Source organism: Vombatus ursinus, unplaced genomic scaffold (assembly GCF_900497805.2).
Source record: "Vombatus ursinus unplaced genomic scaffold, bare-nosed wombat genome assembly UNPS02014786.1, whole genome shotgun sequence".
Lineage (NCBI taxonomy): Eukaryota > Metazoa > Chordata > Mammalia > Diprotodontia > Vombatidae > Vombatus > Vombatus ursinus.
In genome coordinates, this window is record NW_020954564.1 from 13,815,437 (window position 1) to 13,832,384 (window position 16,948).

The 16,948-nt window shown below is 37.8% G+C and overlaps 1 protein-coding gene across 1 annotated transcript in view; it reads right to left on the reverse strand.

Moving 5' to 3' along the window:
* LOC114047386 (proteasome subunit beta type-7) overlaps positions 1-16,908 on the reverse strand; it is an 86,285-nt gene extending 69,377 nt beyond the window's left edge. Inside the window, exons 1-4 of the mRNA XM_027868219.1 lie at positions 16,800-16,908; positions 13,228-13,321; positions 12,270-12,367; positions 10,446-10,586 (exon numbers count right to left, since the gene is read on the reverse strand). Of these exons, the coding sequence (XP_027724020.1) occupies positions 10,446-10,586; positions 12,270-12,367; positions 13,228-13,321; positions 16,800-16,861 (395 nt within the window). The 5' untranslated portion in view covers positions 16,862-16,908. The remainder of the gene's footprint in view (positions 1-10,445; positions 10,587-12,269; positions 12,368-13,227; positions 13,322-16,799) is intronic.
* Between the last annotated feature and the right edge of the window lie 40 nt (positions 16,909-16,948).

Genomic DNA, 16,948 nt, shown 5'->3' on the forward strand with positions numbered 1-16,948 from the left:
CAAGGTGCATCCTAAATGATTTACTCTCTTTTGGACAACACTAAAATTTTGTATTTACAAACTCTTGTTGTTTCAGTCAAGTCTGACTCTTCACAACTCCATTGTGGGGGGGGGGGGTTCTTGGCAAAGACACTGGAGTGGTTTGCCATTTCCTTCTCTAGTTCATTTTACAGATGAGGAACTGAGGCAAACAGGACAATTCCCACAGCTAGTAAGTGTCTGAGACTGGATTTGAACTCCTGTCGTGAGACTTCCTGATTCCAAGCCCAGTGCTCTATCCACTGTACCACCTAGCTGCTTTCTACAAAACCACCATTACACAGTTCAACTGACAGCAAATGAGGCCTACAGAAGAAAAATGGGTTGCACTAGGTCACACAGCTAATGACAGAGTGGAGATTCAAATCAACATCTCCTAACCATCAGTCCAATGCTCTTTTTCCCTATGCCACAGTGCCTCTCCTCTTCAACCAAGCTGCCAAAACACAAAGGCCTACCATGGAGCCTCACTCATTGTAGGCAATGTTGAATGAACAAAGTAAACTGCCAAAAAGAGTCCCTGAAAGAAATAAACCATATTTTCCCCTATTTTTTGTGAAATAATGTAGAGTCACCAGGACAAAAGGAAAGAGAGCTAGCCAAACATTGGTACAAATAATCATGTGCTCCTGGGTATGTAGCAAATGAATAGCCATACAAGTGCCCTTCCCCTGTCCCCTGAAGGACTGACAGTGCCCCGTCCAACACAGGAGGATGCTATGTAAAATAATGCATGTGCTTTATAAATTAGAACATGATATATAAATGCCATGCTTCTGAAATGCAGAGATCATAAAGAATATTTCAATGGATCTGTGAACTCTTCAATGCAAGTGTTCCCTCCACTGGTACAAATCACAACCCAGTCATGTCTTCTCATCTAGTGTTTTTTTGGTCCACTTTTTTTGTCCATGGGTATGCCACAGAGGATTCGCCCAATATAAGAAGGGCTTCCCTAGTGTTCTTTCTTACATTTTGTGAGAACCAGTAGAACATTCAGACTGTCCATCTTTTCTACCTTGCTCTCATCCTTTTCCGATCATATATTTTCTTGGTGCTATCTCTTAGACTTCTTGAGCATGCTCCATTTCCGCAAATATAATGTAGTCCTTAAGTACCCACCTTGTATCTCACCCCTGTCTGTCCATTACCTCCTGTGGAATGCCCATCTTTGGTTCTTCAGAGGCTATGGTGTTCCACAAAAGCCCTGGTAAAAATGTTGCCATTAAAAAGATGGGCTTTGCTCTTATGGGAAGCTTGGAGGTCAAAGTGCTTTGAAATTTCTTGAAACAACATAGACCACTCTCTTCCTTTTCAACTCTGGGGTCAGCTGTTCATTTATATTGTATGTCCCAGATACACATGCTATTGGACAAGCTCTATAGGGAAGCCATGCAGAGGTACAAAGAAATCTGGGCAATAAACATTCTTCATCCATTTGGTCTTTCCTGTGCAGACAAACAGGCCAAACTGTGTTGTGTAATTATTCATCTCTTCCAGAAGGCTCTGCAACTAGGAGCAATCAATACAATGTTATCCATAAATAGGATAATCAAGAAAAAATTCCTCTTTGATTTGAACTCTATCCTCCAGATATCCACCACCATAATGGCATGATTTTTGGTGAGCATAAATTTCTATTTATTATGCCTCACCTGATACCTATTATCAGGTTCTTGAACAGGGTCATTTGTGTTGCGGGAATCTTAAAGATTCTGACAAGGTAGGACACACCTTGTTGTAAAAAAAAAAAAAAAAAAAGAGCCTATAGGGGCAGCTAGGTGGTGCAGTGGATAGAGCACCAGGCCTGAAGTCAGGAGGACCTGAGTTCAAATCCGGCCTCAGACCAAACACTTGACATGTACTAGCTGTGTGACCTTGGGCAAGTCACTTAACCCCAATTGCCTCACTTAAAAAAAAAAGAGCCCATAAGGTGGCATTTTATTTTACCAAGCTGAATTACTTTTTTTCCAAAATTAGCAAACAATCAATCATGAAGTGGTAAAGATATGATGCATTGTTTAACAGCATATGCAAAAGCCTGGCCTGCTTATACTCAACTATTACCACATCAAAGATGTCCTTAATTTATGTATAGATGACCCCTGTAAAGAGTTTTATAGACAGGAAAGTAGGCATACAGGTCTATAGTTGTTGATGTTTTCTTGTTTGCTTTTTTGGGTATCAATAATACATGAAATCTTTTCAAGTCATTAGTATCTTCCTTTTCTTATAGATAGCTTGTACACTGTTCACTCAACACTCTCACAATTTTATCACTTGCAGTATGAATCTCTTCTCTATATGTTTGATCTAATCAAAATGCTTTTCCCATCTCTGTGCTCTTTAGTGCCAATTCTACTTCTCCTTTAAGTCCCTCAGGAACTGTGATGCTGGAATCCAAGTCTTGTGGATCTTTCTCCATCCTTGATGGAGAAAAGTTTGTTGTAATAATTTTTGCAAATCTTTTCCATTGTTTTTTTGTTTGTAATTCACTTTCTTGTTTTATCTTTAATGTCCTTGGGATGACTGATTAGCTGAGTATCTTGCCAACTTCCTTCTTCCCAATGGCTTCTCTCAGTTTTATAAAGATGATACTGTTCAAACTATCCATTATTCTTCCATGATTTTACAGACAAGTTTATATTCTAATGCAGTATTGCCTTTGGCAGCCATCTCTCTCCATTTGGTAAGTAAGGCAAATGCTGGCTAACTAGCATTTTCTGGGTTCCTTTGGTCTCCTTGTTGTAGCAATTAATTTACACTGGCTTAACTCCTAGATGAAATTAATATAGATGGAAAAGATATTACTTCTGCCCATTTCTAATTTTTAATGTTTAAAAGCTTAAATAATTCAGGTTTAAATCTTAATTGCATACTGAACCTTTTTCTAATTACTATTTTTTCCTTGGATTTATTATTAATTCTGATCTTAACTGTGACAAATCAACGGTCTGACTATGCACAGAAAGCAAACAGGCATAATTACCATCTCCATAAGTATTTTCCTGTCTGGTAAAATGTAGCAAATTTTATGTTCTTTATATTACCTTTTTTTTGGAGGTATCATTAGAGTCTGCAAATTTTTTCTTTTTCTTTTTTTTTTTTTGTTATCTTTCCTCTTGGAAATATCTTGTGAATCAATCTCTCAATTCCTTCAAGACTGTTCTACCTTCCTTCAGTTTTTACTTGATCTGGTCTACTCATTCTTTTCAATTTTGTCTTCCTAAATGATACTGCTACTTTACATTCTACAGTAGACTACAATCCAAAAATGGTGGTTTCTGTCACTGATTATAAAAATAGGTCATTAATGAAATGCTAATAAATTTGTTCCACTTTAAGTATAATATCTGCCATCCTTTTAGTTTCATCTATGAATGCTCTTAAGATGATCTGGTTCATTTAACTCTCACACCATGCTTTTATACACTAATTTTTACTTCCACTGCTTTTCATTGTTTTATAGAGCAAAATCAGCTCATAATTTTCTACCATGCTACTGTATTGTTTAATAAGTAAGCTTGCATTCCAAACTGACATTACCCTTGATAGCCATCTCTCTTCATTTAGTAAGGAAAGCAAGTATTTGTTGGCTAAGGCAATTTCCAGGCACCTTTGGTCTCCTCACTCTGACAAGAGTTTTACATATTAAGCTTTTGCAGGAAATGGTAATAATGAGGGTCAGTATCTTTCCCTTTTTTGCATTTCCAACTTTTCTGCATCAAAGGACATATCTGAATCAGTCAAATAAAAACTGTTGCAACTTTACACACTATCTTCTCATATACATTCTTTCTATTTTTAATGGTAATTTTGACCTTTGCTCTTATAAGCTGATAATTTAACTAAAAAAAAACAACAAACAAACCAGCTGATTCTGATGTCTCCCTTATAATCTTGTTTTCTTCCCCAAAAAAGTATTCATGACACATGACACTGAGCGTTGTGCGTAGTTTATATGCCTTCAGCCTCTATCAATTCTCAAACCTGCATCATGCTTTGTCATATATTCTTCACCCTGCTCCCCTCTACCCATTCTCACACTGATGTCACTGAGGATCCAAGCAACCAATTACTCAGTCTGAAAGATCTTGTCAAGTTTCTCATAGAATTTCTCTACCTTTTCATTCTCTAAAACAGATGTTGGCAAATCCATAAGAAATAACTAAAGGGACAGATTCAGAAAAACCTTGGAAGATTTGTATGAACTAGTAAAGAGTAAAGTCAGCAAATCCAGGAGAACAAAAATAGTATTAACAGTTAGCATTTATTAGCACCTACTATGTGCCAGACACTGTACTGAGTGCTTTACAAATATTATCTCATTTGATTCTCACAACAACTCTGGGAGGTGGGTGTTTTATGATTCCCCTTATACAGCTGAGGAACCTGAGGCAAATAGAAGTTTAAGTGACTTGCCCAAGGTCACACAATTAGAAAGTATCTGAGGCCACATTTGAACCTGGATTTTCCTGACCCCAGGCCCAGCACTCTATGCACTGCACCAAAATCTGCTTCAACATATACAGTGACTATGGCATTGTTAAGAAAAACTTCAAGACTTAAGAACTATGTCCAGTGTAATGACCAACCATGATTACTGAGAATCTAAGAAGATGCTTCCCACCTCTTGACAAAAAAGTTATAGACAAGAGGTGAAAAATGAGACATACATTTTCAGATATAACTCAAAATGTGGATTTCTTTAGCTTCACTATGCTTAAGGATTTCAAGAAATGAGTTTGTTTGCTGGGGAGGAGAGAACTAGTGAAGAGGGTTTAAGGAGATTTAGGATAATAAGGCAGAAAAAAGAATAAAAACATCAGTGAAGCCCTTTTAAAAACTGCACAAAACATGAGTTTCAGTAGGAAACACATAAGGCTTTAGAAGTAATATGGTGAATGTATTACATTTTAAAAATATATGTATACATATGCATATGTACATATAAAGTATAGTCCCAGTTTCACGTATAATCCTTTTTCTGTTCTTTATATATGAAAATGCTCATAATCGTTGGTGTTTGTCAAGTTCAGAATAACTAAATATAAAAAATTAACTTTAAAAAATGTTAGGTAATTTTTTATGCCAATCTTTTTGCTGATGCTCATAACTGTAAGATAAAATGACCAAGAAATGATGTTTCTGTTCAAATTCCCGAACTGTCAGAGAACTACAAATCAAGATAACCTTAAAACACTATCTAATTCCCATTGGAATGACAAAAGTAGCAAAAAAAATTATAAAACCAAAGTTGGTAGTGCTGGTAAGAAACATGAACTCTAATAATTTTGTTAGTGGGGGACTGCAGACTAGTGCAAACATTTTGGAGACCAACACAGCAATATGTAATAAAAGTAACAAAACATATCTTTTAACACTGTAATTCTGTTGCTAGCACTTTATCTCAAAAACACAAAAAGGAAGAAAAAAAAGACCTATGTGCACAAAAATATTCATAGCTACTCTATTTGTAATAGCAGAAAATGGATGAGCAACCTGTATGTAAAAAACCTAAGAATTGCTGAATAAACTGCTATATAATAATGTAATACAATATTGTGATATAAAAAAAATTACTCATACAAGGAAATGTGGAAAGACCTATATTCATGAGGATAAATGTACAATCAGCAGAACCAGAGCTGCATATATGTACACTACAATTACAGTGGGAGAGACAGGAAGAAGGAACAAGGCCAGAAATGGTAGAACTTCAGTCATGTCTAGAAGAAGACAGAGAACAAAGGCATTTTTGTTTGCTTCTTAATTCATTTTTTTTCTACTTTATTTAAATAGGGTTTCACAAAAGTTTTTATTCTTATTTTGTATGTTTGTTTTAATTTACAGTAATTAAAATACAATTTTTTTTTTTTAGAAAAATAAATGCTTCCTGTTACCTTTAGTAATGAAACCAATTCCTTTGTTTCCCTATGGAAAATCTTTTGAGCTATCCTTTCATTTTAATACAACTTCCTTCTGTCTTCTGTTGTTTATTGTGAAAGAATTACCAATGTTGACGTGGTTAAGTTCTTCCAATGGTATCCACTGGACAAACAGCTCATATTTAGAGTATATAAGATTAAATTAATGTTTACAAATAGTCTAAAAACTCTGATTCTTAGCACCTTTTAGTTTTTTTTCCTACCACTAAACTAGTCACACTGAAAACAGAATGGGTGAAAAGGGTGAAACTACAATAGTAAAAACAATTAAGACTAAAGACCATTTATTTATTTTGTTTCAACAGGTGTCATGGCCATTTAACTCATAACCAAGCAAATAACCTACTTTAGACAAGTCTGTCCACTCTTAGCTAAGCTGTTACTGGCACAACACTTGAAGCCTTTCTAATATGGTAACAGACCTAAGCTTATATTCCCCTGGCTTAGCCTTTGAGAACCTAGTGCTACTCTTGGCTCCATAAGGCTTTTTAAATTGCAACACATTATACAAATATAAGGTGATATGACTGCTTTAAAATAATATAAAGAGATCATTAGGAAAAATCAGTGTACTTTTTTGTACTTAATAGTTCTAAATAATATCTAGTATTTTGATTGACTTATATCATACTTTAAGGTTTACAAAGCTCTTTACGTACAGTAACTCACCTGATAATATTCTAGTTGTCTTAGAATATGTAGAATATTGAACTAGAAGACTAGAAACGAGAATTTTAGATCTGGTTCTTATAATACTCACTATGTAACCTTGGGCAAATCACTTCACCTTTTAGAGCCTAAGTTTCCTTCACTATAAAAGGAAATTGGACTGTCCCCTTCTTCTATGGTCCCCTTCCAGATCTAATGGTCTAGAACAGACATGAGGAACCTGTAGCCTCAAGGCCATACATTTACTTCTAGGTCCTTGGGTGTGGCCTTTCGACTCAGTCCAAGTTTTACACAACAAATCCTTTTATTAAGGTGATTTGTTCTGTGAAGTTTGGATTTGGTCAAAGGGCTGCACTTGAGGACCTTGAGGGACACATGTGGCCTCAAGGCTGCAGGTTCCCCACCCCTGGTCTGGTACCATGGAAAGAGCACTCGATTGAGAGTTACAGTGTTTGGATTTAAATCCCCACTTGGAAAACTATCTGTGGGGGCTTAGGCAAGTCATTTACCTTCCCTTAAAAAGAGGTTAGACTAGATGATGTGTAAGACTCTTTCCAGTTCTAAATACTTTCACTATCCCCTACCTAACAAGAATTCTATTTTAAATTTTGTGATGTATTTAATATGCCACCAGAGGGAGCTCATATAGTCTTGTGAATTTTAAATAAAAATTGGCAATTTTTTCCTTTAATTTCCATCAACTTGCTTTGCCAAATTCTGTGACATTTTTAACTGAATGAAAGTTAACCACTCATATTCTTTCATTCATTCAGAGAAGCAAAGTATTTTTGAGCTTGAAAAGACCTCAAAGGTCAATCCACAGCTGAAAAAAATTTCCTCTCTCTCCAAATGTTCATCCAGTCTCTATTTGAAACATTATAAGATCTTAATAACTTCTGAGCTAATTCACTCCAATTCTGGACAGCTCTAATGGTTGGGAAGACTTTCCTTACACCAAATCAACATCTGCCTCTCTCAAAAATTCTATTTACTATTCCTGTTCCGGCCCTCCACTGGAGCAAAATAAGTGTCATCTATTTTCCAAATGAAAAGAATTATCAGGTTCCCCAGTCTTCTCTTCCCCTAAGGGGAACATCCTCAGCTCCTTCAACCCATCACCAAATAGAACTGTCTTCCAGTCCACTGACTATCTTGCTGGTCACCCTTCTCTAGATGAGTTCTAATTTGCTAGTATCCTTCCTAAAATTTGTTTAGTGGCTTCCCAGTACCTCTAGGATAAAATATAAATTCCTCTGGCATTTAAAGCCTTTCATAATATGACTTCAGCCTATCTTTTCAGGCTATTATAATACATTATTCTCCTTTATACACTCTATGCTCCAGAGACAATTCCCCACATTCCATCTCCCACTTCCCTCATTGATTATGCTCCATTCCAGAAACACTTGCCCTTTTCACCTCCCCTTTTTTAGAACCAGTGCCTTAATGGCTCAAGTGTTACATCCATCTATGAACATATTATATCAGTAGAATATTTATCTTTGTATATCCAGATAGCACCTCACCAGGCATATAATTGGCATTCAATGAATGCTTACCAATTCACTGGCTATGCCCATGCAGTTCAACTCTATTCAATTCAAAAAACCTTTGTTAAGCATTTGCTTAGAGTAAGGTGTTTGTTATGCTAGGTACTGTGAAGAACAATTAGACAAAAATGAGAATGCCTGCCCTCAAGGAGCTTTTATTCTACTGGTGATAGAATATGTACACAGACAAGTAAATACAAGTCAATCTGAAGACAGAAAGAACAAAACAACTGGGTGAATGAGGAGAAGCTTCAAGGAGGGGTTGGAACAGAACCTAGATGGAAGATTCTAAGTGAGGGAAGAAACAAGAGGTACTACTTAGAAATCAGACATCTAGGTGTAACTAGGTAATAACTATCATATTCATAGGTGACAGTTACCTTAGACTTTAAGGTTTATGAAACACTTGATGGACTCTCTTTTGAGCCTCACAACCATCCTATGAGAGAAGCACTACAAGTAGTATAATTATAATCCCTACTTCACAAATGAGGAAGCTGAGGTTAAGTCACTAGCTCACACAAGTTACTAGGCATCATTCAAACCCATGTCTTCCTGAAGTCCAGCAGTCTTTCCACAATGTTTTTCCAAGATGTAACAATGAGCTATGTACTTTTTGTTTATGAACTCAATGCATTCTATATCTATAAACTGACAAATAGGGCAATATGTTATAGCAAAAAAGCATGGGACTGGAAAACAGGAGACCTAGCTCTATTATTAACTCACTATGAGACCTTGGGTAAGTCAACAGGCTTCAGATTCCTCATATATAAAATCAGGGCATCTAATTAGATTCTAAACCAAGGGTCTATGAACTTGGGTTTTTTGATATTTTGATAATTACATTTCAAAACAAATGGCTTCTTTTGTAATGTTATGTATTTTCAACCATTATTAATTTGAAAAGGGATTCATAGGCTCTATCAGACTATCAAAGGAATCCATAACACAAAAACAGTTAAGAACTCTTGGACTTAATGATCTCTAGAGCATATTGCAGTTTTAATAGTATTCTATATTTTGAAGTTCCTTCCAGCTCTAAAATTCTATATTCTAAAGTACATGCCAGCCCTATAATTCCATGATTCCAAGTAGCAAGCTTTTTCAAGTTTAACAACCCCCTTAAGAAGAGAAAGTAGATATAAATCAAACAGATTGCAGGTAACACACATATTTCAACATACTGATGAAACACACACACACAAAAACCTATCAAAGCCAACTCAGTCATCATACTGTTTTAGATTTTCTGGTTCACAGTGTGAAACTAGGCTTACAGAATAAACTAAGCTCCTCTTTAGCAAGAGCCACCGTTATATGAATTTCCCCCAAGTGTGTCCCACTGGGCCTTACACATAGTAGGTATTCAAAAGTTTGCTTCCCCTGCCTCCAACCTCACGTGGCACTTTACACTTTTAATATATTATTATATGCTCTAATATAATGCATTATTTTGTATTATAGTCATTAATGTATCAAACAGTAAGCTTCAGGACAGGGACCACGTCTTAACCACACTGTATTTCTGGAAGTATCTAGTACTATAGCACTCAATACACAATAAGTACTTAATGTTAGTGGAAATGAATAAACAAAAGAACTCATAGAATCAAACGTATTATCAAAACAGTCAAAATACATACTTTTTGTTTCTGAATTTAAATTACTCCAACCCATTAAACAACAGACAAGACAACACGGTTTCACAAACAGAGCATTGGTCTGGACACCAAAAGACCTAGATTCTAATCTGACTATTAATTCGCTGTGTCACCTTAGGCAAATACTTAGGCAAATCATGCACTGAATTTATTAAATGGATTTCATAAAAGATGACTTGAGAAACTTACTGGCTATGACATGATAACTTCTCTTGGCCTCAGTTTCCTCATCTATAAAATGAGAGGTTTGGACTAGACTACTGCTAATGTCCCTTCTAACTCCAAATCTAAGAAGCAAAGTGATTATATAGTAGAAAGAGTTTTAGATTTGGAGTTAAAAGACTTGGGCTGGAATTCTAACACTACTACCTACTACCTATGCTACTGTGGGCAAGTCACAATCTCTCAGAGCTCAATTAGCCTCATCTGCAAAACGCTGTGTTTGGACCAAATGATTTCAAATTTCCTTTCAACTCTAAATGCTTCTAAGCACAGAGTCCATTACCTACTATAAGATTTTTTTTTAAAACTAGTAAGTAATGCAATACTACAATGAAAATAAATCATTAAGTTACCTAAAAAGCATCTGTTTAAGCATCCGATTAGCTGTAACAACTCTGGGTAGGCGTCCTGTAGAAAGCGAATGGAGCTCCAAGTTGGAAGAGATCAGCTGAGTTGTCATGTCAGTGTCTGCTGCAGTCCCAGCACCACAGCAACTGGAAAATATATTAGCAATTTAGAAATTTCAAGATTCAATTACCTAGACATTCAGTCAGAGAGAAAACTTCTCAGGTAACTTTCATAAAGACAGAAAAAGAAAAGTGGGGCTATGACATTAAGGCCATCAAGTCCAATTCATCCAATCTATCCCTTGCTTTGATTTAAAATACGGGCTGTTAAAGGCAACAGATAAAATACTAAAACTCTCTGTGTATAATGAGAAAAGCACAAGCCTGGGAATGAGATGAAGAGGTTTTCATTTTGGCTCCATCATTAACTTTTCATGTGGCCTTGGGCAAGTCACTGCACCTACATAGGCATCAGCTTTTTCAAAAGAAAAATCGAGAACTGACTAGATCCCAAGAATCCAACATGCAGTCTGCTATCCAAATGCAGCTTATCTGACCCTGGAGTACAATCTTCCAAATATTTTTAGCAAAAAAATGTTCACCTAATTAGCTAGAAGGTAGGCAGTTAAGGAAGTAGGGCCTAACAATTCGCTCACTGTTCCTCTATGTAACTAAATGCCTCCACATGTCATATTAGCAGGTTTGGATCAATTATTAGTAACTGTCATTGAAGATAAATATAATAAATTCATTCAGTCTGGACATGTAGGTCACTACTGAAAAACCTGGACATCTCTGGATCATTTCAACTATCTCTTCCAGAAGACATTTTATGATCTCAGTTCAAACATTCTAGGTCCCAAGATCTCTGTCAGCATTAACATTCTATATTCTAACATTCTGTGTTCTACCCTAAGGTCCATTTTACATTTTGCCATTTTACATTCTCTCTTCTAACATCCTATTTCTAAGGTCCCTTCTAATCCTAATATTCTAAGTTCTAACACAGTTGCCAACTTCTTCAAATACGAAGAACCTTCCTAAACGTCAAAATATTTCACTGACTGCACAGAGTAGCAGTAGCTGTCCTGTTAGTATCTGCTGACTGAGGAAAATACATAACAAAAAAGCTATTATAAACTCAGTAACACTTAAGTGAATATGTATTTTATTAACCACAGAATTTTCATCCTTTTGCAAGAGTGATACATATATTGGAAACATATTAGTTACCCAATCCAGAGAAAATATATTTCCTTATTTATTATTATTATATTGAGGCTACATGAAGTGGTCAGTACCATTTTGCACCTTTCAGAGACTACCAGTATGGTGGAAAGAAACCTTAGATCTAAGTTCCATATTAGGATTCCAGGATTCCTTGCAGTAACTCTATGGCACACAGACTAGGAACTACTATTCTGACATTCTACGTTCCAAGGTTGCATACTAATGTTCTTAAAGTTATGAGATCTTTAGAACAGAACATATTCTGATACATTCTAATTTGTAGGCTCATGGATCACAGATTGAGAGCCGGAAGGAACTTTAGAAAAGTATTATATTTGAAAGTCATTATACATGGTAGAAATAACACTGGACTTGAAGAAAAAGGCTTCAGCTTAATACAACTTGTGTGACTGGCCACTTAACCAAAAAGACTTACCTTCTTCATCTGTAAAATAAGGAGAATGGAACAAGGTGATCTCTCAAGTCTATTCAGGCTCTAAATCCTACAATCCATAAATATCTTCATACCCACAGAGTTTAAATTAGTAAAACCAAACACCAAAGCATTAAAAATTATAAATATGAACAATCGATACTTACTAGATATTAGGAGATATGAAATGTATTTTTGAACAGTTCTTGTCAGCAACAACCATTCCTTCTGTTGCTCTTGTATCTGCCCCAAGAACTATGCCATCCTATTAAAAAAAAAAAAGCAAGCTTAGTTAATAAACACATAGACATAACACAAAATGTCTGTCTTAAGTCAGTGTAGCATAGTGGAAATTATACTGGATTTGAGTGTCTGAAAACATGTATGTGAATCGCAGCTCTGACAATTAGTAGCTATGTCACTTTAGCTCTATACAGTTCAATTTATTAATCTATAAAAGAGGGATAATAAAACTATCAAGAGTTGAAAACAGAAACATTTTAAATTCATATTGGATACATACAACATGCATATTAAGAGAATGGTTAAAAGAATGAATCATGGATGAAAGACACAAAAATCACTGGCAATCAGCATTCTTTCCCAGTGAAAGATCTACAATCATGCTTTAAAAAAACATTCTCTACTAGACTATACTCTTAATGGATTCCTGTCAAGGACAGTAGAAATAGCATTAGAATCAGAGGACCTGGGTTCAAATACAAGTTCTTTCACTTCTATGACTTAGACATGGCACCCATCTCCCCAGAGCTCAGTTTCCTCTTCTATAAAAATGAGAGGGTTGGATTACACAATTTACCAAGTCCACTCCCACTCCAAAATCCTATGATTGTGAAAGGGATTCAAACATCAACAGAGCCAAATGACTTCCCAAGATGATTCAAATTACAATGTTTCAATTCAGCAAGTGTTAACTTAAGGCCCAGCAAGTACACAATAATGTGACAAGTACTGGGGAAGATACCAAAGATGCTAAAATATAGTTAAGCTCCCTACAGCACCCTTTATTCACCAGAATCACAGTCTCTGAAATGTAAAGTCTTACAATTCTAAGATTCTAGTTTATCAACAAAAGTTTGATATTCTCTGGAATTCTTCCCGTACCTTGTATACCACTCCAGCAATGGTCGTGCCTGTTTTTCGAGCTGTTGGAAGTTTATAGCCCTTTTTTGAAAACTCAGCTTCAAGGATGGCATTTCTGAAATGGAGAAGAAAAATCTGGTTAAACTGAACTCTACTTCTCTGGTGGGACTGGCTCAAAGGAGGAGGTAGTCCATGGTAGAAAAGCCTGAAAAAGGAGGCACCAGTTTGTTAGAGTGGGAAGAACACAGGATTAAAAATCAGGAAACTTTAACTCTGAGTGGTATAGCAGAAAGCTTTCTTTTGCAAGTGGTCTTGTGGTCATAAACCTGAGGTCAAGTTCCAGTTTTGATACTTGCTAGCTTATGTGACCCTTGGCAAGTCACTTCACCTTAGTTTCCTCAAGTCTAAAATAAAGTGTTGGACTTAATGATCTCTTAGGTACCTTCTAATTCTAAGATACTTAGTCACTTTATCAAAACCGGGATAGGATGGAGGGGGGAGTGCTAAGGACCTGCATAACCAGATCACGATCTAGGATCTATGCTACCTAGGCAAGGTGGAAAATACAGCTAGACTTTTTTTTTTAAAATACCAGGGTACAGGGACTGGACCTATGATTTCATTGATACAGGGAACCCCTGGATGAGAAAACTCCCTCAACCAACATAGGTCAGCACCTTCTCTGCAACTGAGGAGTCGCCTCCATCACCAAAAGGTTAAGTGGCCTGGCCTGGGCCAAAAAGACAGTATATCAGAAAGGGGACTAGAACACAGATCTTCTTGGTTCCAAGGCCAGCTCTTTATTCATTATGCCATATTACACCTTTTTAAAACTACTCCTTATAAATGGACATACTGCTAATGCAATCTCCAGGGTTTATGAGAAAGATTTCTTCTCCAAAGTGGACTGAGGTAAGATACTATATTAGTGGGTTTAGAAACAGAATAACAGTTATTTAATTGTTCTTTTAAGAGGTAAAATTGTATTCAAATCTTGCCCATGACATATATTTTGGTACAGTTCAGCTCTCTGGATTCTCAGCATTGAACCATTGGGGGTCTGTGCCTAAAAAACTCACTGTGGTGAGACAACAGGTAAATTCCCCATATATCAGCATAGGGTTGGACTAGATAAAGTCACTTCTATTCTGCATAAAGAGAAAGGAGATGGCTAGAGATACTCATCATCATGCTTCAGAACAGGATGGGGGCACACCTTCTGGAAAAGTGATCCAAGCACATAAGAAAGAGAGAAAATGGAAAAAGAAGAGGAGAGGGTAAGAATAGAATGAAAAGAGAATTCAATTTAATTAATCAAATATTTATCAAAGACATTAAAGCTCCATATTCTGCAGCAGGTACTCAAAGCCCAAAGAAAAAGACCCTGCCTAAAGGAGCCTAGCAGGAAGGGAAAATAAGTAAAACTGTACCCAGAAAAGTAAACAAGAGGTCCTAGTTGAGAGGGATTCTACAAGTTAAAAATGAGTAGGGGATAATTTTTCTACATATTAAAGCCCAAGAAGATATTATTTGAATATATAATGGAATTTTGATGCACCATAAGAAATGAGAAACTGGCAAAAACAACATGCACAGTAAATACACTGTAAATGGAAAATAAATTTTTAAGTAAATTGAATGCTGTATAATTACAATAACCAAGCTTGGAACTGAGAATAGTTGAAAAATGGAGCTCATTTTCATTGAAGAAGTGAGGGACTTAGGGTATGCAATGTTAAATATGTTATCAGAATTGGTAGGTGCATTATTTATTTTTGCTGAACTGTTTTTTTCTTTTTTAAACTTCTTTTAGAGGGAAAGACATACCTGGAAATTAATGATATAAAAACAAAAAATCACCAGTAAAACAAAAAAGAGGACAAAAATACAAGAGCAAAATTCAATGTTGATGAGAACACTGAGAGAGGCAGCAGACGAGCAAAGGGAGAGGGAAGAAATCGGGAAGAGAATCATGAGGGAAAGGGACAAGAGAAGAGTGGGGAGATGTGAAGAAAAAAAAAAGGAAGACAAGATAGAGAACAAGGAAGAATAGTACAGTAGGGAAGAGAGCACTGTCTCCTGGGTTTAAGTGTTACCTCTGATGCTTACTATATTCCAACCCTTGGGCAAGTCACTTCACTTCTCTGGGCCTCAGTTCCCTTATCAATAAAAAAGAGGGCGTTGTACTAGTAAGCCTCTGGGGTCCCTTTTAGCTCAAGAGTATAGGATCCTTTGAGGGGAAAATAGAGAGACAGGCTTCTACATAAACACACAAGTCCAACACTTAGACATCCAAAACTAAACTCGTTATCTTTCTCCCCAAACCCTCCCCTCTTTCTAACTTCTCTAATACTGCCAAAAGGATCAAAATCTAGGTATCATCTTCCACTCCTCACTCTCACCAACCTTCCCTCCTCCAAATCTAATGTGTTTGCCAAGGTCTGTCAATTTAACATCTCTCAAATACACACTCCCCACCCCTTCTCTCCTCTGATACTGCCACCAAACTGGTGCTGGCCCTCATGTCTTCATGCCTTCCCCATTTGGCTGTCAAAAGTGAACTTCCTAAAGCAAGCCTGACCATTTTACACACACACACACACACCCCCACACCCCACCCACACACACCCATAAACTCCAATGGCTCTATCACTTCCAGGTTCAAATATAAAATCCTCTGGAATTCAAAACCCCTCATAACTAACACCTTTGCACTTTTCCTACATCTACTTTTCCTACATCATACACTTTCCTACATCCACCCACAAGATAGTACATCTCTCAACCTCTCAACTTCAGGCATTTTCTCGGGCTGCAATGTCCTCCCTCCTCATCTCTGCCTCCAGGAATCCCTTGCTTCCTTCAAGTGTCTACTAAAATCTCACTTTCTACAGAAAGCCTTTCCTGATACCCCCTCATTCTAATGCCTTTCCTCTATCATCTTCAGTTCATCTTGTTCGAAGCATGTTTGTACATAATTGTTTGCAGGCGGTCTCCTCCATAGGAGAGGGAGCTCCCTGAGGGCAGAGCCGGGCTTTTGCTTTTCTTTGTATTTCCAGCGCATGGTACAGTGCCTGGCACACAGGAGGCGCTTAGTCAGTGTTCATTCATTCACACTCAAGAAACCCCCTCCCAGGACCCTGACATTAACATAGGAGCAGAATAGGGGACAGAGTAGAGGAGTAGGGTAGGGGGGCAGAATAGGGGGGAAGAGTACGGGACAGAGTAGGGGGTTGCGGGGCAGAGTAGGGGGGAGAGTAGGGAGCAGAGTAGGGGGTAAGAGTAGAGGGCAGAGTAGGGGAGCAGAGAGGGGGACAGAGCAGGGGGGCAGAGCAGGGGAGCAGAGTAGGGAGACCGAGTAGGAGGGAAGAGTAGGGGGGCAGAGTAGGGGGCACAGTGGCCTCCCACAGCCACCGCGGGCCCCGCGCTCCCAATCCCGAATCCCTGAGTCACGAGCGCCCCGGGGCCGCACCCGCCAACCCTCCTCCGTCCCTCCCCCGCCCCGGCCCGAGCCTCGTTCCCGGGCCACCCGCAGCGCACCCGGCTCCGCCTCCCGGTCCCAGCCGCGGTCCTAGCCCAATCCCTCTCCGCACCTGCGGCAGTTATCGAAAGAGAAACCGCCGACCGGAGCCTGGCACACGGAGACGGCCGCCATCTTTCCCTGGGAAGCACTTCCCGGTCCGGGGCGGGACCTAGAGAGCAGGCGCAGCACTTCCGGCGCGCGGGGAGGGGTGGGGAGGGG